Source organism: Ornithorhynchus anatinus, chromosome 2 (genome assembly GCF_004115215.2).
Source record: "Ornithorhynchus anatinus isolate Pmale09 chromosome 2, mOrnAna1.pri.v4, whole genome shotgun sequence".
Lineage (NCBI taxonomy): Eukaryota > Metazoa > Chordata > Mammalia > Monotremata > Ornithorhynchidae > Ornithorhynchus > Ornithorhynchus anatinus.
The window spans coordinates 87,521,000-87,548,071 of record NC_041729.1 but is presented as its reverse complement, the minus strand read 5'-3'; the positions used below and the strand labels follow the sequence as shown (position 1 = coordinate 87,548,071).

Genomic DNA, 27,072 nt, shown 5'->3' with positions numbered 1-27,072 from the left:
ACAAAAAACAGTACCAAGATATGGCAACTACCTATTTTGGAAGTAACATCAAAGAAGTGGCCATTCTATTCAATTCTCTACTCTGCGCCAGAGAATATGTGTTTGGTGGTCCGGGAAGCAAAAGATCTGCTTCAGCTCCTCTCTACTTCTTCCCCAGCCTCTGTTGTTCTCTGCATTTGTTCCTACCTTTGACATATTCTTTTTAGGCTGTAAACTCCTTGTAGGAAGATATCGTATCTATCAACTCTGTTGTATTTTACTTTCCTAAGTGCTTAGTACAGTGGTCTGCATACTAAGCACTCAATAAATCAGTGATGGATTTGCTATTCGATTTGATTATCTGGCACCTAACTCAGGCTTCTTGCAGTTCTTTGACACATAGTAAGCACTTACTAATAGCCCAAGTATTACTGAGTTTGTCACCCATCAGGAGCCATGAGGTCAGCTCTTCCCGGCTTACTGTTTGTGTAGGCTGGGACACTCCTGTGCAAGAACAGAAAGCAAGCAGGGAAGCGCAGCTGTTGAAACACTGGACTGATCACTTTTTAGGAGCCACCTTCACCCCCCGGCTGTGCTAGGGCTTGCCTGGATTTACACGCTGAAAATGCAGTCGGTGTGTGTTAGTGGGTGAGAGGTGGGAAAGTGAGAAGCAATGTGGCCTAGTGGATACAGCACAAGTCTGGGAGTCAGAAAGACCTGGGTTCTAATCCCAGCTCTTCCATTTGCCTGCTGTGTGACCTGGGGCAAATCACCTAATTTCTCTGTGCCTTACTTATCTCATCTGTAAAATGGGGTTTAAGACTGTGAGCCCCATGTGAGACAGGGAATGTGTCCAACCTGAGTAGCTTATATCTATCCCAGAGCTTAGTACAGTGCCTGGCATATAGTAAGCGCTTAAATACCACTAAAAAAAAAGAGAGTATTTTCCTTGTCATTATTGTGGTACACTGTGTCTAACCTGGTTAACTTCTATCTCCCCCAGAGTTTAGAGCAGTGCATGACACAGGCTAATAACAAATACCACAGTGATTACACTGATCTACAGTGTGCATTTGCTTTTTACCAAGGAGCCAAATTCTAGGTGTAAAATCAGGAACTCAACTAAATTATAAGAGTAACCAAATATTGAAAAGTTTCGTTTTTGCTCTGAGACAACTCCCATATGCCCAGTCCACTATCGAAATGTACCCCCATCAGAAATCAAATAAATGTGTAATGGCCCTTGATTCCATGTGTGAATTAAGCCTAAAATAATTTATTCTTACACTTTTTCCCCCAGATGGAATAAAAAACAACGTTCATATCAAAAACAAGTATAGGTTACCTGGTTTATTGGGAACAGTCCATAATGAAAATATTTGTCATTTTTTCCTGAACATATAAAAGAATTTGATATATAAAATAAATTTTGATTTATATTATGTTGGGTAGTACATACGATAAAAAAATACAATCCAAATGCATCATCAAGTAGAGAGACGGTACTTCCCAGGACACTGCTGAAAGCAAAGTACACATTTTATTTTCAATTTTTAATTACACAAATTATTTGCATGGAATACCAGGACTTTTGAGCTGCATTTTATGATTTAATGTACACTCCTATACAACCATAGAAACAGTGTAAATTAGTTAGCGTAGCACTTCTATCTCCCCATGCCCCTAGGTACCGCTTTAATAGAGAAAAGCTAATTATAACAATCCACTCCAGAAGGAGGGTTACAACTGCAACAGGCAGTCCACTGTGAAGAGTGACCTATCTTATTCTATTTTCATTACTCCGGATTCTATTTTCAACTCAGTACTGAGTTTTGCACAAATTCTGTGGTGAAAGTTAGATATTGCTAGGAGTGACTGGTTTTTTGAGCTTCAGAGGTTGTTTTTTCAATAGAGATCAATAATGGCTTTGGGTTGGGGAATTTTTATTTTCAGCCAATGACAATTTACTAAATTTCACAAAGCATCTTCCTTCTTTCCCCAACCCATCTTAGGCAACTCAGCCCATAGTGAGAAAACAAAAATGGACTCTACTGAATGACCTGAAATCAGGATGCAATTCTAGTTTGCATCTCACAAAACAATAAATTTGATGTGCTCTTTTTTGGGGGAAAGAGAACATTTTAAAATTAGAGCTTAATTTTGGGAAATGTTTGCATTTTATGGGAAATAAAACAGAGGAACAAAGGAGCCTTTAAATGACAAATCACGCAAGACACTAATGCAAAAATACAATACCATTGAAGAGCTTTTATCTAAATTTTTTACAGTTTTTTTTTTACTTTTAACACTTGCTGATCCTTTTTATATTGGCAAAGGTACATGTTTAAAACACTCTGGGGAAGAAAAAGAGTTTCTTTCTCTGGGATTCAACTGTTAAAGCAATAGTAAGGGTTTTGTTTCTCTGCTTTCATTTTTAGTGTTTAGGCAGTAGAGTAGAAATATCTAGGTTTAGCATTGCCCAAGAGGTCATCTTCATAGTTTGGAAGACAGCAGAAAAAGAAGGCACAGCCGATTTCGATAATGGTAGCTGCCCATCCAAAGCCATATGCCCAGTTGTAGTCATATACGTTGGCAGTTCCATCTCTGTTAACGATTTCCTGTGTGTACTTCACCGGATAAATGACCAGAGCAATTATCTGAAATACAGCTACAAAGAAAAACCAAAAAAAAGCCCAAATGCATGAATGAGCAAGAACAAATATGCTGACAAATATGTTTCCAATGAGGATGTATATATCCATCACCAAAATTGCTGGGCACACCCCAAGGCAAATAGTTTGAATGAATTATCAGATCTAGACCTACAAAATGACACTTTTTTTGGCTCTATTATTAATGCCATAAAGGCAGAGAGCAAGACTGTGTGGAAACAAAATATACAAGTACAATTAAGTATAAATATACAAGTACAAAAGACTAATTCTGACCTGGGTTAATTATTTACCTAAGAAACTTCACTTTAAGGTCAGAGATTTACTAAAGGTCAAATCTTGACAACACCCACCCAGATCAAGATAAATGTTTGGATTGACCTCTGCACATTGCAGTGCTTGCCACATAGTAAGGACTTGACAAACACCACAATTACTATTATTATACTCGAAATGTTTCAGAGAGAAGGAGATGGGGGAAGGGGGAATTGGCACCCCTCTCAGATGTACACAAATTGCTGTTCACCTAAGATTTGGGAGCAAAATACTTTCCGTTCAATCTTACCAGCAAGTGCAAGCAGGCCTCCAATGACTCGCAGGAAGACAAGCATCTGTGGTCCACAGAGAGCAAAGAAGGAGAGGACGAAACAAATCACTAGGATGATGAAGCCGATGAGCAGCATCGCAGCTGTTGCTCTTCCCCAGGCTAAAAGAAAGAGGAAACAATGTTTAATCACATCTGAGACCCAAATCAAGCTAGTCTGAGGTAGAATAGCACAGTACAGATAAATGCCATTCTCTAGTTTTCTGCAGGTGAAAGGACTTTTCTTTTAATTTTATTTATAAAGAAACAGATTCAGATAAAGCATCCTCACTGGGGCAAAATGTATACAGACAAATGAAAAACTGTTTGAGGAAAATTTTGTTTTTTGTTAAGCTTTGAAATCAGAAACCTCAATCTCACCCCTGTAAACTCTAAGCCTACTATGGACAGGGGAATCTGTCTACCAATTCTGTTATGCTGTACTCTCCCAAGTGTTTAGTACAGTGCTCTGCATCTAGTAAACACTCAATAAACACCAGTGATTGATTGATTTTTTTATGGTATTTAAGTGTTTACTATGTGCTAGGCAGTGTACTAAGCACTGGGACAGCTAATGAGGTTGGACACAGTCCCTGTCCCACATGGGGCTCACAGTCTTAATTCTCATGTTACTAATGGAACTGAGGCACAAAGATGTTAAGTGACTTGCCTAAGGTCACACAGCAGACAAGTAGCAGGGCTGGGATTAGAACTCAGGTCCTTCTGACCCATGCTCTAGCCATTAGGACACACTGTTTCCCTTGATTGACAGGACAGGATGAATGCTGTTGTACCAGGAGATGGAAGAGTCCTAGCAGAAGTGGGTGTTCCAGCAAATGAGTGTATTAAACGTGCTACTACTCTGTTTCTCATGAAGCGGTATGAGCATTTAGAAGCAGAGTCATAAACACAAATACGGTTACTCCAGCAATAAAAAATTACTGTTGTACACAGTTGCTATAAACAGACCCTAGACAACCTACAACTAGCCAAAACTGGGTGCTGACTTTCAATCAGCATGGGAAGCAGCATAGCTTAGTAGAAAGAACACAGGTCTGGACCTGAATTCTAACCTCCGTTCCACCACTTGCCTGCTGTGTGATTTTGGGCAAATCACTTAATTTCTTTGTGCCTGAGTTTCTCATCTTTAAAATGGGGATTAAACACTTGTTATCCCTCCCCATTAGATGTGAGCCCCAGATGGGACAGGGACTGTGTCTGATCTAAGTATCTTGTATTCATTCAATCACATTTATTTAGCGCTTACTGGGGGCAGAGTATCTTGTATCTACCATAACAATTTAGTTCAGGGCATGACACATAGTAAACACTTAATAGAAACCTGATTATCATTAAAAATAACAATCAGATTAAATATTTATTTTTATTTATAAAATGCCTCAGCTTGGAAAATTTTAGAAGTCAATGAAATGCAGTTATTTTGCTTCAGACACTTCTTTCCTTTAATAAGGTACTTAACTATGACTTTCAAAAAGATTATAGATCATACTTTTCTAATTTAATCACATTTTATTCTATAGTTAGAAAATTTCTCATTTTCAATACAGAAAAGGAAACATCCTCCAAAATGATGGAACAATTTTCCCCAAATAAAAGTCATACTTGAAAGCCAACAAGAGTGAATAAAAGCAATGATATCTTCATAGAATTACAATTACATCTTTCATGTAGACCATACAAAAATACATTTTCTGAAAAGCATTATAAAGAAGATTCATTGTATATTTTTAATTGTTTTCTGCTTTAGAAAATAATAGTATATGGTTTGATGCTAATGATAAAAATATATATTGAGCAAACTGCATAAACAATTTAATTAAAGGAGATGGGTTTGTTTTGTATTTGATGTAGTTATTTTTAATAGGCCAATTTTGCTTTCATTGCTTTCTGAGGCCCCAAGAGTTTGTTGATTCTTTGAAAGTTATTCTTGTAAGAGCTTTATTTAATAAATGACCACTCCTTTCCTAATTCATTTAGTTAAACCTACAGGCATACAAAAGATAATTGAATGTGTAAAGGCAGAATACTATAAAATGACACTCTGTCACAGCAGGAGTTGTTTTCCAAAAGGGGGCAGGGATTATGGCATGGGCAGGACCAGTTTAAGTGTTTCTTAGAATTTTGGTTAAACCTTGAAAAAGCAAGAAAGCATTTAAATGCAGAGATACCTCATTAGAAGGCATATTCACACTCCAAAAATTTCTCTGGAGGAAGATGGATCAAGTCAGAGTTTGAAGCGTAGAGTCAAGTATTCTGAGGTTCCTTTCTCAGAGGCTCAACATGGGGGAAACCCCTAAGGTGAAGACTAAAGATGCCTGTTTTTGTTTTCATATCTGCTTTTTCCCCCCCTCTCTGGAAGGTCTCTCTTCCAGGTAATGAAATAGTTAAACATTTGCTCGATCACATCTGACTCACCACATACCCCTTGCCCACATACCCCTTGCCCACATCCTGACTCCCTCCCTCCCCCTTCATATGCAACAGGCAACATTCTCTCTGTAAGCTCGTCCTCTAGACTGTAAGCTCACTGTGGACAGGGAATGTGTCTGTTTATTGTTATACTGTACTCTTCCAAGTGCTTAGTATAGTGCTCTGCACACAGTAAGTGCTAAATGTAAACCCGTTGTGGGCAGGAAGCGTTCACTATACACCTGTTGTGGGCAGGGATTGTCTCTCTTTATTGCTGAATTGTACTTTCCAGGTGCTTAATACAATGCTCTGTACACAGTAAGCGCTCAATGAATACGAGTGAATGAATGAATATATACGACTGAATGAATATCTTCTCCAAGATATTTTCCCTGACTAAACTCTCATTTCCCCATCTTATTCACTCTCCACTTTGTGTGGCCTATGCATTTGGGTCTGTACCCCTTAAGCGCTTTGATATTCATCACTCTCCAGCCTACAGCACTTATGTACATAACCTTATACTCTGCCATTTCCTCTATGTGTAATTTCTTTTGTTGTCTGTTCCCACACTGTGGACAGGGATTGTGTCTACCAACTCTATTGTACTGTACTGTCCTAAGCATTTGGGAAAATGCTCTGCACACAGAAATCACTCAATAAATACCACTTACTGATTGATTGATTAATATTCTGAGAGAAGTCAGGTAAAAGAAGATGGGAAAAATCCCTTCCTAAGGAAGGTTGTTCCTCATTTATTAGTGAGCCTATATGCAGAATTTCTTACTGTAATCATGCTGTTTTCCTAGAATTTATAGAGGTGCACAACTGTATCAGAACATATTTTCACTTGTGCTTTCTGATGAGAACATGTAGAATTAGGGATTGTTGTTCTGATAATGAAAATCTGGATATAGTGTGACTTGATGTTGAATAAATAGTTGGTCAAATGTGCATTTGCATTTGGGTCATGAGATACGATGCGCTTGACAACATGAGTTTTCCTTAACGTGGGTTTTATAGACAGCAACCCCATGTCAAAGGATAACTAGGTGTACTGTCAAATTAATATGCTCCCTCTCAGTATAGAGAGGTCTTCTTTCATCACCCTTCTCATTTTGCCACAGTTTTACTGCAGCTGTAATAATTTGTCAGTTCCTTAGAAAGATATCTAAGTATGGGTGCAGGTGAATACAGAAATTTCTGGCAGTGAGCATGTGGGTATCCTAGGGCAATCCTTCCCAGCTGCTTGTACCAAAACAAATAACAATTGTCTTCTCAGGTGCTTTTCTCAACTACAACTCCATTTTCTAGGGGAGAGGGAAGAGAGAAAATCTGCCTCCCTCATCAATATTCCAGCCACCATTTTGTATGATTCCAGGCCTGCATTCAGAGACAAACTGGAAGACCACAATCTGGTCTTCCTACTAAAGAATCATTCTCCTTGTCAAACCCAAAGGAATGCCTCCTAGACAGAGTGAAGAGTTTCTTGTGTCCAATGTCCCAATTTTTTTAGGAAATTTGTTAATCAATCAATCAGTGGTAAATACCAAATGCTTACGGGGTGCAGAGCACTGTACAAAGTGCTTGGGAGAGTACAATATAACAGAGTTGGTAGACCCATTCTCTGCCCACAATGTGCTTAGAGTCTAAGCACTCTACTAAGCACTGAAGACAAGCCAATTAAGTTGGACACAGTCCCTGTCTCACATGGGGCTCACAGATGAAGTAACTGTGGCAGAGAAGTTAAGTGACTTGCCCAAGATCACACAGCAGACAGAAGGCAGAGCTGGGATTACAACCCAGACTCTCTGATTCCCAGGCCAGGGATCTTTCCACTAGGCCATGCTGCTTCCCCTTAAGTTGCTTTCACCCTTTTTAGTTGTCTTCTCCTCATGTTGAATTCATTCAAGTCAAGTAAGGTTCTTAGTTCCATTTCTCTTTTTCTCCCACCTCTATTCTCTTTCCTGACACTTTTTAGGCTTCTTGGGGGAATGGAATTTAATTTTTATCTCTATCGGGAAGAGGGAAGAAGTAGCAGTTTTTAAAAAGTTCTCATTACATTTGCTTGTCATCTTTAAAGAAGGAAATGAGTTTTGTGCAACAGCTACTTTAGAAGTGGATAAGTAAATAATTGATTCACACCTGGAGAAAGCATGGGTCCTGTTTCCATAAGGCATGATTCAAAATTGCCAACATCCCAGCATCAATCCTAGGGCCTTGATGTATTATCAATTAAGTTGTAAAATTCGTATTAGTATAATGACTTTGGTTCATGGGCCTATGTAATACATTGCAAGACTCAACGTGTATGTGTAGTCTAGACCAATCTGGCTTTAAACTTGTTAAATTGCATTCTAGTAAAAATACAGTTCAATTGCATTCTAGTAAAAATGGAATTCATAATGCAACCAACAGTAGATTTTTACGAAGGACCTTATTTTAAACAGCAACAACAAAACTATATACAGCATTTTAGGATGCTTTAAAGACCTAAAGTTGCATTCTGTGCAATAACCTTCAGGGATTTGATATTTATTTGAATTTTAAATTTTACCTCTGGCCAGAGCAGTTATGAGTGAGTATCGATGACTCACAGCTGAGATGCCATCTATTCTTGGTGTTCAGATCTTTGTAAAGTTGTCACAGATAAAAGTATTATTTGAAGATGGAGTGAAATTTGCCTATTGCTAGCACAAACCTGCTTCACCCCATTTGCTAAAGCTTGCTACAAAACTAGAAATCAAATCACTCCACTCATCCTCAGATTCATGAAAAAAAAGGCCACAAGTCTATAGAAAGTCAAGCTGAGCAGAGCCGGGACTATTCCTGGTTTTAAGGAAGGTAAAATGCAAGTAGAAGCTTGCTAACTCTGATCCTTTAAGTCCTAAGATATCCATACTGAGTCATATAGCCATGGGTTATTTTCTAACTCCCACCTTGAAGAGGAAATAATTGTCATGGCAATACAGATATTTGACTTTTAAAACAGATTATTCCACCCCCGCAAAAAAAAAAAAAAGGGCAGCTAAGGAGATTCATTTTTCTCTCATCCGTTTCTTGTACTTCCAAGGCTGTGAGACTAGAAGTTGACATGGTAAGTGGAAAATACTTTTAATAACAGTAGGAAAAAAAAGATCAAGGAATGGTTGGCTTTCATATATTAGGGGGGAGAAAACCTATAAGTACGATGTCAAATCCCCGGCTCTGCCACTTGACACTGTGTGACCTTAGGCAAGTCACTTCACTTCTCTGTGCCTCATTTATCTCATCTATAAAATGGGGATTGAGACTGTGAGCCCCATAGTGCTCTGCACACAATAAGTGCTCAATTAATACAATTGAATGATTGAATGAATGGGGGACAGGGACTGTGTTCAACTCGATTTGCTTGTATCCAACCCAGTGCTTAGTATAATGGCTGGTGCACACAGTAAGTGCTTAACAAATGCCAGTTATTTAACTCTGGAGGCTTTTCTGAGTTTTTTTTGTATGCTTGAAGCTTTGAATCTGTGCCATTTGCAATGAGAGAGTGGAAAATCAGCTATGAAAGAGAAAAGTGACTAAATTTAATTTTTAATTTAATTTTGCCATTTACCAAACAGTTACTATGTGCAGGAGTAGAGACAAAGTTGACACACTGGACAAAGTTCCCGCCCCACACAGGGCTCAAAATGTAACTTATCTTCATTGTACATAGGAGGAAATTGAGGCCCAAAAAGGTTAAATGACTTGCCCAAGGTCAAACAGATGGCCAGTGGTAGAGCCAGGTCTAAAACCCAGGTCTCCTGGCTCCCAGTCTCATGTTCTTCCCCTAAGCCACAAATTTTTTTTAAAAGTATGAATTCCAATCAGCAGAGGGAAATAATGTGCATTCCAGGCCTTGTAAGGAAACTGGAGACTACTCTGGCAGAGTCATGCTGTGGACACACATGAGAAAAAGAATAAATGTTTTTGCCTAGTTTTTGAAAGAGGGGGAAAGGACAAACAGCAGAACTCAAAACAGTAAGCATAACCTAAATAACTGAGAAGATACTAGAGAAAAAATAATTATGCATTCAATTTGTAAGACCCTAGAGGACTTCAAGAAACTAGGTAGCAACTAACTTAGTAATTTTTGTTCGAGGTCATAAAATCAATTAATCAACTATATTTACTGAGTGCTTAATGTGTGTAGAGCACTGTACTAAGCGGTTGGAAGAGTACAATATAATTACACATAGTAAGCACTCAATAAATACTATTGAATGAGTGAATGAACAAAGTCGATAGGCATGTTCCCTGGCCACAACAAGCTTACAGTTCATCTCTTCATCTGAAAAATTTTTGACTGGCCCCTCATCATATTCTATTAAGAAGTAATCAGTGGAATTTTTTGAACACAGCTACTGTGTGCACAGCACTCTACTAAGGGCTTGGGAGAGTACAACAGAATTAGTAGAGGAGAACTTTGCAGTCAAAGAGCTTACAGTCTGTTGGGGTAGACAGACACTAAAATAAATTACGGATAGGAGGAAGAAGGAAAAAGGGATATTTTCATGAGTTAGAGCCTAAGTAAAAGGTGTGCAAGATATGCACATGAGTGATGTACATATCATTCTAGATTGTAGACTCACTGTGGGCAAGGAACGTGTCTACCAGCTCTGTTGTATGGCACTTTCCCAAGCGCTTAGTACAGTGCTCTGCACACAGTAAGCTCTCAATAAGTACCATCCACTGATTGATTGAAATTGGACATTGCGAAAATTTAGGCGTTTAGGTGGTGCAGGAGTGCTGAAGTAGAAGTTAGGGGAATACAAACAGGAGAGAGTTTATATTCTATTACTGGAGCAGATGTGATTTCAGAAGGACTTTGAAGATGGAGAGAGCTCAGTCTAGTCAGGATGGAATAGGAAGGAGTTCCGAGAAGAATGTAGAACTTGAGCAAGAGGTCAGTAGCAGGAGAGAATGAGGCACAGGGAAGAGGTTAGCTTGAGAGGTGTGAAGAGTGTGAGCTGGACTATAGTGGGAACAGGGAATGGATAAGAAGGAGGAGAGCTGACTGAGTGACTTAAAACCAATGGCGACTGTTGGAGGTTTTAGAGAAGTGAGGAGATATGTACGAAACAATGTATGAACTAAATGTTATGACTGCTCAACAAGTGCTCCTCTGACTGGAGGACTGTTTGCGTTATGCCTTGGGCAGGCTTAATGGAGGGGGAGGATTGAGAGATCATCTAGTTGATTTTTTCAATTCAAACAGGTAACTCAGGTTCCTAAAAAAATCTACTTTTGGGGTCAGAATGATCAGCTTGGACTGTCTATAAGGAGCAAATCAACTGAATAATATTTCAACACTCTACTTCCTTTGCTTTTGAGACCCAATCATGAGTGGCGATCCTTCAGGACCTGACATGGAGCCATATAATTTAATGACCTGCACAACAGAAATAGACTCAGAAAATTTGGGAACACAAAGCTGGATGAGGTGGCAAGCAACTTGAAAGGTATTGCTGTAATTTAAGAGACTTTGACAAAGCCAGATAATAAGCTAATAAAATCAGGATGTAGCATAATAGGGACAAATGAAAAGTATTCCATTAAGAGGAGGTGGTGGTATTCTCAAAAAACCTCATTATGGAAAAACTGCTCTAGTATCCAATGATTATTAGGAATTAGCAAGTTATGGGGTAATGGTTTGAAGATACCACCATGACTGATATTTCTGGATACAAATTCCTCTGTTACTATGTCCACCATTAGCAGAATGCTTTAAACTCTGGGCACTCTGTTATTTTGCTGTAGTAAATACTGTAAAGTTGCAAATATAGAAAGTTCGGTAAGATACAATTCATTAAGGTTGGGGCAAAGACACTAGAAAGTGCCCTGGCCAATATCATACATATATACCTCCTATAATGAATCTACTTGCACCAACTTGTAGATCATGTTATGATAGAACAGACTTGTATTGTGGTGAAATGTTCTGTAATTCTTCCAACAGGTTATAGGCAAACTCACATCTACCAACTATATTGTATTGAACTCTCCTAAGAGCTTAGTACAGTGCTCTGCAGAGTAAGTGCTCAATAAACACAATTAATGATTGATAAAAACATATGCCAAAGCAGAAAGAGTAGTATATAGAATTGAGGGGAAAATGATGCACTAAACAGGAAAAAATAACACCTTAAAGCACACTTAAAATGTGTGATGTAGCTTGCAGATATAAACTCATATGATAATGGGGCTATTTAAAAGGCTTGGATCAAGCACGGGTTAGGAACTAATCCTTTCACTGTGCTTTTAAGAATAGTATATCTGACTGGGGTTTAAGCATTTTCAGAGGTGTGAAAAAGCTGGAAAGGGACCAAATAATAGCTATAAAAACGACTTAAAAAAATACAAAATGAGTCCTTTGAAGAAAGGCTAAAAGAGTGCTTAGTACAGTGTTCTGTGCACAGTAAGCGCTCAATAAATACTAGTGATTGATTGATGGGAGGTGTTTCACTTGAGGGAAAAAAAGGCTAGTGAATGATTAAATAGTCTTTTGTGTTTTTGAAGACAAAGTAGATGAAACTAATCAGTTATTCTACCTCCCCAGAAAGAGCAAAATTTCTAAATTTTCCACCAGGAATGTGTCAGATTCTATATCTTTCACATTGTAAATAGATTAAAAAATCATGGGGGTCTGAAGGTCAGTGCCTGTTGTTTCTGAGTAAATACCGGTATTTATATTCTGCTCTCGTGCTCTGAGAATGATGCTGCTGACAAGAAGAGGGTTGTGAAAGAATCATGATAAGAGGATGCCTGGGTCCCCTCTCTGACTAGGTGGGATTCATGGAGGTTTCCTGGAGTCTAAGCCTGGTGTAGAAAGAGTACCCAAAAGTCCATCTCTGGTTCCAGAGAGGGAGCAGTGTAAGTGGGTGAATTTTGCCTCAGACCATCTTTCTGATTTCAAGATTCACCCACAGGTGAGCCTCTCCATAACCCATATAAACACACAGACACAAAATTGGGGAGGATTTTTTTTTAAAGATAATACTTTTAAACCTGGAAATTTCTCATAAAAGGGACTCGTTAGATTTAAATAAACATTTAAGACTATTAGCATGAAGAACTCCTTAACTCAAGGTTGTAGAATTTCTCAAAGGCTGTAGACACTCTCTCCATAAATATAACATCCTTGTGTCTTAGCTAGCTTCAGGACTGGATGAAGTTTGACTGAATCCCAGAGTGGGGATTTGAGAAAAAAGGACATGAGGGGTAGACATTGTTCAACTTCCAGCTCATGAATACCTCAAGGCCAAGAAGGCATTCTCCCATCTGGCTCTGAGCAACTTCTTGGATCCAAGTGGTGTGGAAGTACAAGAAAGTAAAGGAAATTTTGGCTGCCTTAGACTCAAAGTTGCACATTTAGGCAACTGCCAGAGAGACACAAATCCTGTCCAGCTGCTTCCCTGAACCAGTATTACTCCAGTCTTGCTGTATTTCAATGCCGATTTGCTTGGGGCAAGGGGTAAAATCAGATCATTTCTGGAATTCTACCTGTGAGATATGCACGCACCCATAAAATTAAGGCACAGATACACTCTGACACCTTTTACTCAGAGTCCATTCAATGACTACTAGTAAATGATCAAAGCTTTTATTTGGCCAAAAGATATTCAGCAAAAACTTTCATGGTTACTCACTAAAAACATGGAAAAAAAACCTAATTAATCAATTGCATTTACTGAGTACTTACAAGTGCCATGATTTGCATTAAGTGGTTGGGAAGTATGTCCAAAACTGAACTCCTCCTCTTCCCTCCCCAGTCCTCTCCTCCTCCTAACTTTCCCATTACAGCTGACAACACCACCTTCCTTCCCATCTCTCAAGACATCATTCATTCATTCATTCATATTTATTGAGCACTTACTGTGTGCAGAGCACTGTACTAAGCGCTTGGAATGTACAATTCATTATCTTTACATTGTCTCTCTATCGACCAGCATATTGTCACCAAATCCTTTTCAGTTCTTTCTTCATTACATTTCCAGAACCGACCCCTTCCTCTCCACCTGAACTACCATCAAGCTGATCCGAGCATGTCATGCCCTGACTTGACTACTGCATCATTCTCCTCACAGACCTCCCTGTCTCCAATCTCTCCCTCTCTCCTGTCCATATTTCACTCACTGACTGAATCATTTTCTAAAATATGGCTTTGTTCATGTTTCCCCATTCATCTCTGCAAAAAGCAGAAACACCTACCATTGACTTCAAACCACTTAATCAAATCTCTCTGTTCTATTTATCCTTTCTCCTCTCCCACTACCCTCCAGCTTGTACTTTGCTCCTCTCAAATCAAGCGACTCACTTTGCCTGATTTTTTTTCTCTCTCTCATGGCCAAACTCTCGCTCACACTCTCTCTCCTGAGTTCCGGCCTGGAATTCCCACCCAGTTAACAGAGAAAAGACCACTGCCCTGCCCATGTTCAAGATGTTTCTGAAACTATTTCTCCTCCAGGAAGCTTTCCCTGAGTTATCTGTCATCTCCCCATTCTACTTTATCCCCTATAGCATCTTCAGCATTTCTGTGTCACCTAAGCCCTTGGGGACTCACTCTCTTTGCCCTGCTTGCACTTATTTTTAAAACGTTGTTGCTCTCCACTAACTTGTAATTTATTGTAGCATCTGTTTCCCCCTCCCCTACCCTTTTTGAGGAGATTGTATCTATTAACTCTACTGTGTTTTCCAGGGCTTAAAGCACTGCTCTGTGCAGAGTTGGTTCTCATTTAACATTTCATTGGTCAGAAGCACCACAGATAATAGAAGCAAGCAAGCATCCCAATTATGTTCACTGTTCAGTCAAAGTCAAATTGGGGCTGGAGACATTAGTGAATTTGGGCAGAGTAGCCTGCTAATCTGGAAAATGGACAGAGAACGTGTCTACCAACTCTGTTGTATTGTGCTCTCCCATGGGCTGAGTACAGTGCTTTGCTCACAGTAAGGGCTCAATAAATGCCACTGCTTGGCAGTGATAATGCAAACCTTTTTTAGAAAGAGGCTTGTGACATGAATTGGAGAATCTGCAATTATTCCAACATAGTTTAAGATCAGAGGATAGTTCAAGTTTCAATAGAATGAGGTGTTTTCAATAGAGTGAGGTGTTTTCAATAGAATGAGGTGTTTAAAACCTTGTAGAGATTTAGCGGCAGGTTACCAACTTGCCCTGCTATTAAAAACACTGTAGAGTTGATTGTGCTGGTCAGGACAGGTTCACTGTTGACTGAAAAACTTTCTAAGGAATAAGGTCTTTGTTATAAATGCTCATTGTGGACAACAACCAACTCTACTGAATTGTATTCTTTCAAAGGCTAAGTAGAGTACTCTGTACCCAGTAAGTGCTCAGTAAATACTATTGATTGATCGATTGATTGATAAACTATCCTTTCCTTCCCTTTCCCCTTTAGCCTAAAAATTGGAAAGGGACCATTCAACACCCGAAGATTCTAAACAGGAGAGGAGGCTTAAACTGGCAAAAATATTTTCCAGGATAAATATTAGAGGACCTCCCTTTTCCCTAAAAGTGCAACAGAGAAATTAATCTATTTTCTAGAGATAATAGATAATTTGGTAATATAATTTGCTTGAATTCTTTGCTTCCTTTTGGAAAATCTCTATACTTAACCCTTTACAATGTAAAAACAACTGTTTTGGGGGGGGGTGTAGCAGAATACTACAACTGGTACCATCAAATCTTATCACTTGGGGAGATTTGACAGTCTTTAATGTGAAACTGGGTGAAGAAACACATGCTGCCCTAGGTGAAAGAAGCAGGAAAGATAGTGCGGAGTCAGTACTATCCAGGCATGAAAGCATTCCTACAGAGTGGGAAAACTGGGTGATTCATGGTCTGGAGACTAAAGAGGTCAACCCCAAGGGTCTGGGAGTCAGAAGGTCATGAGTTCTAATCCTGGCTCCTGCTGTGTGACCTTGGGCAAGTCCCTTCATTTCTCTGGGCCTCAATTTCCTCATCTGTAAAATGGGATTTGAGACGGTGAGCCCCACGTGGGACAGGGACTGTGTCCAACCCAATTTGCTTGTGTCCACCCAGTGCTTAGTCCAGTGTCTGGCATATAACAAGTGCTTAACAAATACCACAATTATTATTATGAACCTGCACTTTGGGAACTCACTGGGGTTTTCGTATCTTCAATCCTCTTCAGCATTGCAGATCACATCTAATTTGTGCAGCGGCTCTCACAATAGTCTTTTCCTCTCAGAGTTTCTGAATTCACAGAAAATCTTTTGGAATTTCTCTTAGAAGGGCCACCTTTCTTCTTGGTGGGAGGATTGGATAAGCAAGCCCACACTACAGATAATGTAGCTGCTGAGCAGGAAGGCCTGAGAGGTAGCTAGGGGCCAAACTGTCACTGTGGTCAGAGATAAGTGTTAAATCATCACTCCTCCTAAAAGGACAACAATTTCAACAATCTTCTGTGACCACCAAAGTAGGAATTTTCCTTCTGAAAATGGAGGTGGTATGTTCAATTTTAGGTCAAGATGAGGGTTTTGTGAGTTTTCTGTTTGTTTGGTGATGTGTGTGTGTGTGTGTGTGTGAGTAGACAAATACCAAACTAGAAAAGATCGGCCTGGCAAGCAGTCTTCAAGCCTTCACTTTAAAAGATAACACTTACACTCTTCAAATGTTGATACACAGGATCACCATATCCTGTTTGTACAATATACGGTGTGGCATCTCAGCCTTACTAAAAATACATCTATTTAATCATAAATTTAAAGGATGGCAAAACACAGCCTTAAACAGTCTGTAAGTAAGCAGACTGGAGAGGCCAAAGCACCTCTCGGGTTTTTTTTCAGAACAACAAAATTTAAGAGGTCTTGTTTCCTTTCAGTGGAAAATGAGGAGACTGGGATCCACATGGCTGTTAGCAATGTCTCCTATCTCTAAAATCGACTACCCTAACAGAAAATACAGAGATTGGTTTATGTGTACAAATGATCCTACTGTCAAAGGCAAGGCACAGGGTTGAAAGACTGTAATGCTGTAAAATTAGTAACACTCCAAGGCAGCCCTACAACCCAAACACAACAGGGTATACCAACAGAGCAAAAATGTATGCTTGAACTGCCAAGCCTGAATTCCTGCCTTATCAAAGTTCATTTGGTTTTACAACAGGCTTAACCTTTGCCTCCCAATCCCAAGGAAATAGATTATCTCGTTCATTTTCAAACTTCACTTGGTTGGTTACCAGTGTTCTCTTCATTCTGTTTCATTCTGTTCAACTCTGTTTCTAATGGTCTTGTAGTTACAAACCTTTTAATCTTTGAGTTTTTTAAATCAAAATGCACTACATAATTCTAGCCACAAACACTAAATGGAATGAGAAATGTTCTCTTTATCTTCTTTCATGTAGTAATAACTCAGTTTGTTATTACTATAACATAAAGTTGAGTGGACATTTGCCCACAAAGCTGTTCATTTTAAAGTAAATGAGTTGTCGCTCTCCAGTAAGGTATAATGATGATAAAGTTGAGTTAAATATCTCTGCTCCTTCAATTCGAGTCCAAAGATCAGATAATGCTCAGTTTTACTCAGCATGTACACACACAACTTTTCCTGATATTAACCGGAAATGCATATGCAGGCCCATGTATGTTCAACATCTGAATTTATTTGTGAAACCTAAAGTGTTTTTTCAAAATAAGTGGTCTTTGGCATTTGCAAAGAAACGAAAAAAAAATTTTAATGACAGGTTTATAAATACAGATAAGCATCAAGAAAACCTTCCTTATGGAAAAGCTTTGTTTAGAAAATGAACACTTTTCATTTATGTATTTTATAAAATGAAGCTTCATAACACATTTTTGCATAAAACTCTTAATTATGTTTTCAGTAATTCTCAAAAAAAATCAGGACTCTACTGGAACCAACAGCACAAAAGCAGAGAGAAAGCAAGCTGTGGCTCATGGACACAAAAATGTGAAGAAAAAAATCCTTCTCTTCTGCTATATCATTAGGTTACGCTTTTCAAGTTGTTAACCTTTAAGACTGGAAGGCATAATCCCTGCTCCACAGATTCTCATTAAATTATTTTGGGCTTCAGATTTTGAGTATGCTGTCTAATCAGGGAGATGCCCAAATTCACCGACATTTAAAGTATTGGTCTATGCATTCTTTGGTATCTGAAGACATCAATAGATGTCTAGCAAGAGGCTATTCCCTGGAATCCTAGTGGGGGCAGGGAAAATTTCTGAGTTCCTTGAGTGATTTGAAAGAGTTACTGCTCCTTCCAAAGTGCTTTCCTTACTGCCAGGAAATAACTTTAGGTACTCGGAGAATTGGGCACATCGAATAAACTGTCATTTTTGCATTCAGTAATGCTTAAACCATGATTTTTTTTAAAGCCAGTCAACTATTTCTTGAAGAGGTTGGCTGGGGGATCAGGGGGTGGGTGAACTGAGAATATAAATGGTGGCAAACCAGGGAAATTAAGGGGTGGTTATTCATTCATTCATTTATTCAATCATATTTATTAAGCACCTACTGTGTTTGGTGCTAAGCACTTGGAAAGTACAATTCAGCAACAAAGAGAAACAATCCTTGCCCACAGTGGGCTCACAGTCTAGAAGGGGGAAGACAGACATCAAAACAAGTAAACAGGCATCAATGGCATCAATATAAATAAATAGAATTATAGATGTACATATATATATATATCAGAACAAGTAAACAGGCATTAATATAAATAAATAGAATTATAGATATGTACATATATCACAAGTGCTGTGGGGTGGGGAGGGGGAGTAGAGCGAAGGGGGCGAGTCAAGGCAATGGGGAGGGGAGGGGGCGTTGAGTTTACAAAGGACTTCTTCGAAAATGGCTTAAATAGTTATCTAACTGGAATGGTGTAGGGATAGTTCTGCTTGGCGGTTTGGAGGATTACTGTGAGCTCTAGACCGTGAGCTCATCGTGGGCAGGAATGTGTCTGTTGTTGTAATGTACTCTCCTGAGTGCTTAGTACAGTACTTTGTACCCACCACATGTTCAATAAGTGCGATTGAAGAAATGAATGACTGCCCCAAGTGACAAGGTGAATAGGTAACAAAGAAATGAGAATTTATAAGACTCAGAATCCAAATCCATTTCTCCTTAATCAGATCACACAGAATTACGAGTTTGTTTGGTATTTTTTTTCTTCCAGCTACAGGGAGTGATTCAAACCCATCTCTAACATTCCCTACCCTAACATGAAAAAACTTGTTTGAATGTTAGCTCCAATTACAGCTTAATACTAACAAGGTATCCACCTTGACGCTTTCCTTTCTTAAAACTGGGCAGGGAGGCATTCTAGGTGGAGTAGTTAAAGCATTAAATGGCAAGCGTATATGTGTGTATGCAGTCAAATTTCATTTGATGAGCAATCTAACTGACTCACTGTGAACACACCTGATCAGAGTTGCTTGAGAAATATACCCCAATCTGTTAGTCAATATAAATTAAAGCATTATTTGGCAAGTTAGGTGATCATCTCAGCATTTTCTATTCCATGGGCTAAAATGTACAACATCACCCTAGAGGAAAAAAATTGAACTCAGCAGATAATCTGTTAATTAAAAGAGTTGTCAAAAAATGCTTACAGAGGATGTTTTTACATCAGTAAAATGAAATCAAATTATTTTCAAAGCAGGGGATTGTTTAAAAAAATAAGTTTATTCTCAAGCACTTTTGTAAACAACATGCTCCAATTTGCCAGAATGGAACTGGCCAGTATCTCAATTTCCACAGCTAGAAAATGAGGATAATCCTAAATTTACTATGTCGATAATTACTTAAAGTGATGGGAAACCATTTGCAAACAGCAAGGAATATATTTTATCCATACAACAAACCTAATGAATTCATAAGGTTTATTTTAATATGTACTATAATGTGTTTTGAATCAATATGAACAAAGTATGCATAAACTATTAACATTGTAACAAGACTTTTTTATTAATGAAAAGAGCAACTTTTGTTCCTGGCTGGTCCAAAATGTATTTTGTGAATGCTAGCTACCTCATTCTAGGCATAATCCTTCCAAGAACACTGGAAAAAGCATCTGATTTCAGGTACCTTTATTTTAAAAAGCCCTTAAAACAAAAGCCACATCTTATGTCAATAAATACATGCAGTGGTAATTATGTCTCTGGGGATTATGCACCATGGCTAGTAATTCAGTGATTTTTCTCCCCCTCTCTCAATTACATAGTTCCCTGCCCACTCCCTCCCTATTGAGGGGTTTAGCAGAAAGAGTCGAGGCTTGGGAGTTCTCTGGAACGTGAGTTCTAATTTTGGCTCTGCCACTTGTCTGCTGTGTGACCTTGGGCAAGCCACTTAACTTCTCTGTGCCTCAGTTACCTCAACTGTAAAATGGGGATTAAGACTGTGAGTCCCACATGGGACAATGTGATTATCTTGTATCTACCCCAGCGTTTAGAGCAGTTCATTCATTCATTCAATAGTATTTATTGAGCGCTTACTGTGTGCACAGCACTGTACTAAGCACCTGGAATGTACAATTCGGAAACAGATAGAGATGATCCCTGCCTTTCACAGTCTAAAAGGGGGAGACACACAGCAAAACAAAACAAGTAGTCAAGCATTAATACCATCAAAATAGATAAATACAGTGATAGATATATACACATCTTTAATAAAATAGAGTAATAAATAATATATACAAATATATACAAGTGCTGTGGGGAAGGGAAGAGGGTGGAGGGGAGGGGCAGAGGGAAAGGGAGGACTCAGTCTGGGAAGGCCTCCTGGAGGAGGTGAGCTCTCAGTAGGGCTTTGAAGGGGAGAAGAGAGTTAGTTTGGCGGATAAGTGGAGGGAGGGTTTTCCAGGTCAGTGGTAGGACATGGGCCAGGGGTCGACGACAGGACAGGCGAGAATGAGGCACAGTGAGGAGGTTAGCTGCAGAGGAGCTAAGTATAGGCTGGGCTGTAGAAGGGGAGAAGGGAGGTGAGGTGGGAGGGGGCAAGGTGATGGAGAGCTTTGAAGCCAAGAGTGAGGAGTTTTTGCTTCATGCAAAGGTTGATAGGCAGCCACTGGAGGTTTTTGAGGAGGGGAGTGACATGGCCAGAGCATTTCTGTAGGAATATGATCCGGGCAGTGGAGTGCACTATAGACTGAAGTGGGGATAGCCAGGAGGATGGGAGATCTGAGAGGAGGCTGACACAATTATCCAGTCGGGATATTATGCGAGGTTGTACCAGCAAGATAGCTGTTTGGATGGAGAGGAAAGGGCAGATCTTGGCGATGTTGTGATAGTGAGACCGGCAGATTTTGGTGACGGATTGGATGTGTGAGGTGAAAGAGAGAGCAGAGTCAAGGATGACACCAAGGTTGTGGGCTTGGGAGACGGAAAGGATGGTAGTGCCGTCCACATTGACCAGAAAGTCAAGGAGAGAACAGGGTTTGGGAGGGAAGATAAGGAGCTCAGTCTTCGACATGTTGAGTTTTAGGTGGCGGACGGACATCCAGGTGGAGATGTCCTGAAGACGGGAGGGAGAGAGAACAGGGGAGGAGATGTAGATTTGGGTGTCATCTGCATAGAGATGATAGTTGAAGCCATGGGAGCAAATGAGTTCACCAAGGGAGTGAGTATAGATGGAGAAGAGAAGGGGACCAAGAACTGACACTTGAGGAACCCCTACCGTTAGTGGATGGGGGTGGCGGGGAGGAGCCCACGAAGGAGTCTGAGAATGAATGGCCAGAGAGATGAGGAGAGGACGGAGTCCGTGAAGCCAAGGTTGGATAATGTGTTGAGGAGAAGGGGATGGTCGACAGTGCGGAAGGCAGCTGAGAGGTCGAGGAGGATTAGGATAGAGTAGGACATAGTAAGCGCTTAACGAATACCATCATTATTACTATTATTATTAGAAGAAGAACACTGATAAGCGGTCCATTAGCTCTCTGTTCTATACTTAGGCTAATCCCCCGAAGATATCTACACAAAATCTATCAGGGTCCTGACCTTTTCAATTAGAGGGCCTCTTGGGAAGTCTTCAGCCTTCTTCCCTCATTTTTATTCATTCAATCATATTTATTGAGCACTTCATGTGTGCAGAGCATTGTACTAAGCGCTTGGAAAGTACAATTCAGCAGCAGAGACAATCTCTGCCCACAACGAGCTCACAGTCTAGAATCAATAGTATTTACTGAACACCTCCTGGATCTAAAGCACTGTACAATTGAGTTAGAAGGTAAAGTTAGTGAATGAATGGTTAAACCCAGAGGGCTTCTAGATTTTTAAAATTTCCATTTCCATAATCAGAGATTCATTCAATGGTATTGAGTGTTTACTATGTGCAATATAACAGAGTTAGTAGACATGTTCCCTGCCCGCACTGAGCTTACTGTCTAGGGGGGAGACAGACATTAATGTAAAAAATTTATAATACGTAATTTGAAGATATGTACATAAGTGCCGTGAAGTGCCGTGGGGTTGAGGGTGGGGAGAATAGCAATGCCCAAACATCACAGATCCAAGGGCATGGATACATAAATCCAAAGAGATCTATGAAAAAGAATTAAGAATACTTAAATCTTAAACAAAATTTAACAAACTTTGAGCCCATATACAGTTTGGGAGAACCGGATCCAGAACAGACCTGGACTTTGAAAATATGGTTCAAATTCTTCATTTTTAAACCAGAGAAATTTACCGGTAGTTTATAACCCCAGGAAAAACACTTCAAGAAAAATGACTCTTTGAATCAGGAGATTAGAGTCTTTAGGAGTGCAGATGAAGAAGTATGTATGGATGGTTATCCCAACTGCAGCCTAAGTAATTGCAAGCCTAGCAGGGACTCTTGTTGGTTGTGGGGATCTTGAAGCTTTCCCATTCTCAGTCTAAGAGCCTTGAAGGATGGAATTACTTCTATGTTTCCAAGTGTCTAATTCAGTGCTCTGCACACAGTAGTTGCTCACACTAAATACTACTGCTGAGGCTGGTAGTTCAGATGGCCCTTACCCAGAGGCACAGGGATGAAAGAGGAATTAGGGAAGGGGAAGGAAAAGGGAGAGAAGACTACATAGCATAAGCATTAGCAATCCCATGACTAAAATATCAATGGACTTGTCCCTATGACTAAAAACTCACTGTTCTGCTCCTCCCTATTGTTACCTCCTCTCCCTGAAGCATATTTCCATTCTCTTTTGTTTGTGCTTTATCCCTTAGTCAAAGCAGAAGTTATGTTTTGGGACTGAGCCTAGCACTTTGTTGGGACTCCATATGATCCGAAATGAACATGAACCACTAAACTCACATCGATGAAAATCACCAACAATCTTGACGTTCATTCACTCCAAGTGAAATGTCCGAGACCAACAACCTTACCTGTGAGGAGAGAACTGGACTACCACAAAACCTAACTCCTACATCAAAACCAACCCTAAGCCTTTTCAACACAAAAGCCAAAGCATAGTCTGTTAAACTGTGCTGAATTCCTAGGAACATCAAAATTCAAAGAGAAAACCTGATGTAAAAAAAAAATGTTTATACCCTTGAAAACCTGTAGGACAATATATCAAAAATCTAAGAGTCTGAGCCTGGTTCAGACACACCCTATTATGAGGCACTCACTCATCCTGGCAATAGGCAGGGAAACAAAAAAGAGCTTTATGCTGGTTTCACGAAAGGGCTGTGGTCACCATAAAATTACTGCAAGCCAAATCCTGTTGCATTAACAATTATCATTGTAGCCAGACCTGAACAATGGTGGTTACCCCTCCCCTCAGGCCGGCCTCCCCACGATATTCAGACCGTCCCCTACTTGACTATCTGGTATCTACCCCAGTGCTTAATACAGACCTCGGAATATAGTAAGCGTTTAACAAATACCGCAATTGTAGATATGCTGAAGCATGTATTTGGTGTGGATATTGCTCTGGGGTGAGAACATTTTTACTTACAGGATTAAATATAATTTTCGGGTTCAGAGTTTTAATTTGGAGATTTAAAACATTAAAATATTTCTAGCTGATGAGAGGATGTGAATTCTACCTAGGAAATAGGCTCAAGATCATTTCAAATACATGAGCCTGGGCTTTTCCTGTAAGAGAGCCACGCCAAACAAAGCTATGGGAATGGGAGAGGAGAGGATGGGACACCTCCCTTGGCCACTTTAAATATTTCCAGCCTGGGCTAGGGCGGGATCTCAGGTTAGCCCTGAGAAAATTAACATTCTACTTCAAAGCTCTTTGTTCATATTGTTGCTTCACCGTCGTCACAACAATCTTTGGGAATGCTGATTAAATCTCCCTTTGGAACTGTTAATTTCAGCCCTTTCGGTAGCCACAAGAAAATTAACAAACTCCTGGAAGGAAAAACCCCACGGTAGGAAAATCCCCATCTCAAAGTATGGAAACCCCTCCATCTAATAACTGATCCTTATGTTTATAAGGATCCTTATGGAAGCCTATAAGACTCTTGGCTGTTTTGTTTTTTTAAATCGACTGATCTGGACTGGAAACATTTTGCTGATTTTGCACCATCACTGGGAAGTGTATCGCATTTTCCCCGGAGTTTTTGCAGCTAGTCAACACACCTATCTTTCCAGAGAGTTTGCAGATCACTTTCCCATTGTGGAAACGGCCAGAACCCCACTCTAGCAGAACTTTCTTGTTCAGTTTCCTACATTTTTTATTCCGCAGCAGATTAAGACAAAGACTTTTTTCCGTACAACACTGCCAGAAAGGCGTTCCTTCGGGCAAGAGCGAACACGATCTAACCTGGCTCTGTCAAGTACTGAAGGATCTATAAAAATCAGCACTGTGAGACGCTGAACCAAACATTTTTAAAACGAGAAAGAAACTTGATCCTGGAAGCCTGTACAACCCTCCCCGATTTCAGTGGGAACTACGGGGATCACCCCCAGAAGGGAAAGGCCGCGTTTTTAATATGAAGCCATTTCACCGATGATAGAATGGAAAGTTTTCCCACATTCCCTGGGAAAATCGGGGATACACTTTTCCCACACTTCACCTCGGAAAGTTAGCTGCAGAAAGTCGTGAACCCAACTGGGTTCTCACTTAATCGATGTTATTTCCTGAGTGCTTACTGAGTACTGTACTGAGCGTTTATTTTTAACCTAGTTTATTACCATGGTGGAAGACTGAAAGCTCCTCCTCTAGGTTCGTCTCGAGCAGAGAACATGTCTAACCAACTCTGTTATACTGCACTCTCCCAAGTGCTTACTATGTGCAGAGCACTGTACTAAGCGCTCGGCAGAGTAACTACAACAGAATCAACAGGCCCGTCCCCTGCCCTTAACGAGTTTACAGTGTAGGGGATTACGAGGGAAGCTGTTGCCATGTGAAAGACTCAGCCCTTTAGAAAACCCATCCAACCCAGTGGATGCCCTGGAAATTGAGTCCTTGGTTAATAATAATGGTATTTGTTAGGAATAATAATAATAATAATGACGATGATGGCATTTGTTAAGCGCTTACTATGTGCCAAGCATTGTTCTAAGTGCTGGGGGAGATACAAGGTAATCAGGTTGTCCCACGTGGGGTTCATATTTTTAACCCCCATTTACAGATGAGGGAACTGAGGCACAGAGAAGTTGTGACTTGCTCAAAGTCACACAGCTGACAAGTGCCGGAGCCTGGATTAGAACCCACGACTCTGACTCCCAAGCCCGTGCTCTTTCTACTAAACTCAATGCTTCTCTAAGCGCCTACTATGTGCCAGACACTGAACTAAGTGCTGGGGCGGGGGGGGGGGCGGGATATGAGCAAATCGGGTTCCTTCATTCATTCAGTCGTATTTATTGAGTGTTTACTGTGTGCATAGCACTGTACTAAACGCTCGCAAAGTACAATTCGATAACAGAGACAAGCCCTGCCCAGACCGAGCTTTACAGATTTAATCCCCATTTTACTCATTCATTCGATCATAGTTATTGAGCGCTTACTGTGTGCAGAGCGCTGTACTAAGCGCTTGGGAAAGATCGAGAGGGACGATCCCTGCCCACACCGAGCATTACAGATGGGGTAACCGAGGCCCAGGGTCGTGAAGTGACTGGCTCAACGTCACCCATTCATTCAATCGTATTTATTGAGCGCTTACCGTGTGCAGAGCACTGAACTAAGCGCTTGGAAAGTGCAATCCAGCAACAGATAGAGACAATCTCTGCCCGACGACGGGATCCCAGTCTAGAATGGGGTTCACGATCATAATCCCCAATTTACAGATGGGGGGACCTGAGACACAGAGAAGTGACTTGCCCAGGGTCACATCGCAGGGGGAACTTTGAAAGTACAACCCGGCAACAGAGAGAGATAATCCCTACCCAACGATGGGCTCCCAGTCTAGAAGGGGATTCACGGTCATAATCCCCCTTTTACAGATGGGGAAAACTGAGACACAGAGAAGTTAAGTGACTACCCCAAGGCCACACGGCAGGGGTAACTTTGAAAGTACAACCCAGCAACAGAGACAATCCCTACCCAACGACGGGCTCACAGTCTACGAGGGGTTCAAGGTCACAATCCCCATTTTACAGAGATGGGGGGGGGACCTGAGATACAGAGAAGTGACTTGCCCAGGGTCACATCGCAGGGGCAGGTTTGAAAGTACAACCCGGCCACAGAGAGAGACAATCCCTACCCAACGACGTGCTCATAGTCTAGAAGGGGGTTCACGGTCATAATCCCCATTTTACAGATGGGGGAACTGGGACACAGAGAAGTTAAGTGACCACCCCAAGGTCACACTTAAGGAGGAACTTGGAAAGTACAACCCGGCAACAGCGAGACGGCCCCTACCCAACGACGGGGTCCCAGTCTAGAAGGGGTCATAATCCCCAATTTAGAGATGGGGTCGCACGGAGAAGTGACTTGTCCGGGGTCACAATGCAGAGGGAGTCTGGGGGCGCCCGTGGAGGGACCAGGCAGGTGTCAGTGGAGGGGGGGGGAGGGAGCACTCACCATACTCCATAAGGGACTGGCAGTTTTCCTCGTAAGAGCCGGTGCCGCCGGTTTCCTGGGGGCAGTTCCACCAGAGAGAGGCGGTCAGGCCGGTGTCGGTCTCCACCCAGCCCCGGCCCGCCAGGGCGAGGATGTCGAAGACGATGGCGCTGAGCAGCAGCAAGGGCAGGATCCACCTGCAGCGCTCGCAGGCCAGGCCGCAGCGCAGCATCTTCTTCCCCACTCCGCGGCGGCAGGCGGGACCGGACCCAGACAGATGGAGATGCCCTCTCGGCCGACTGCGGACCAGATCTGAAAGGCGCCGAGGGCTGGGAGGTGAGGTTAGGAAAAGAAAAAGGAAAAAAAAAAAAAAGGGGGAGGTGTTGGGAAGAACGTGCGGCCCAGCCGGTGACTCACCGCCCACCTGGCAGAGGCTGGGGAACCCGCACCGCCCCAG

At 40.9% G+C, this 27,072-nt stretch overlaps 1 protein-coding gene across 1 annotated transcript; it reads right to left on the bottom strand.

The window, feature by feature from the left end:
- Positions 1-1,303: 1,303 nt before the first annotated feature.
- LOC114809240 (p53 apoptosis effector related to PMP22) lies at positions 1,304-27,072 on the bottom strand. Its single transcript, XM_029058709.1, has 3 exons — positions 26,637-27,072; positions 3,217-3,357; positions 1,304-2,647 (listed from the first exon to the last, which is right to left on the bottom strand). Exons 1-3 carry the CDS (start codon positions 26,845-26,847, stop codon positions 2,421-2,423), a joined length of 579 nt encoding a protein of 192 aa, XP_028914542.1. The 5' UTR covers positions 26,848-27,072; the 3' UTR covers positions 1,304-2,420.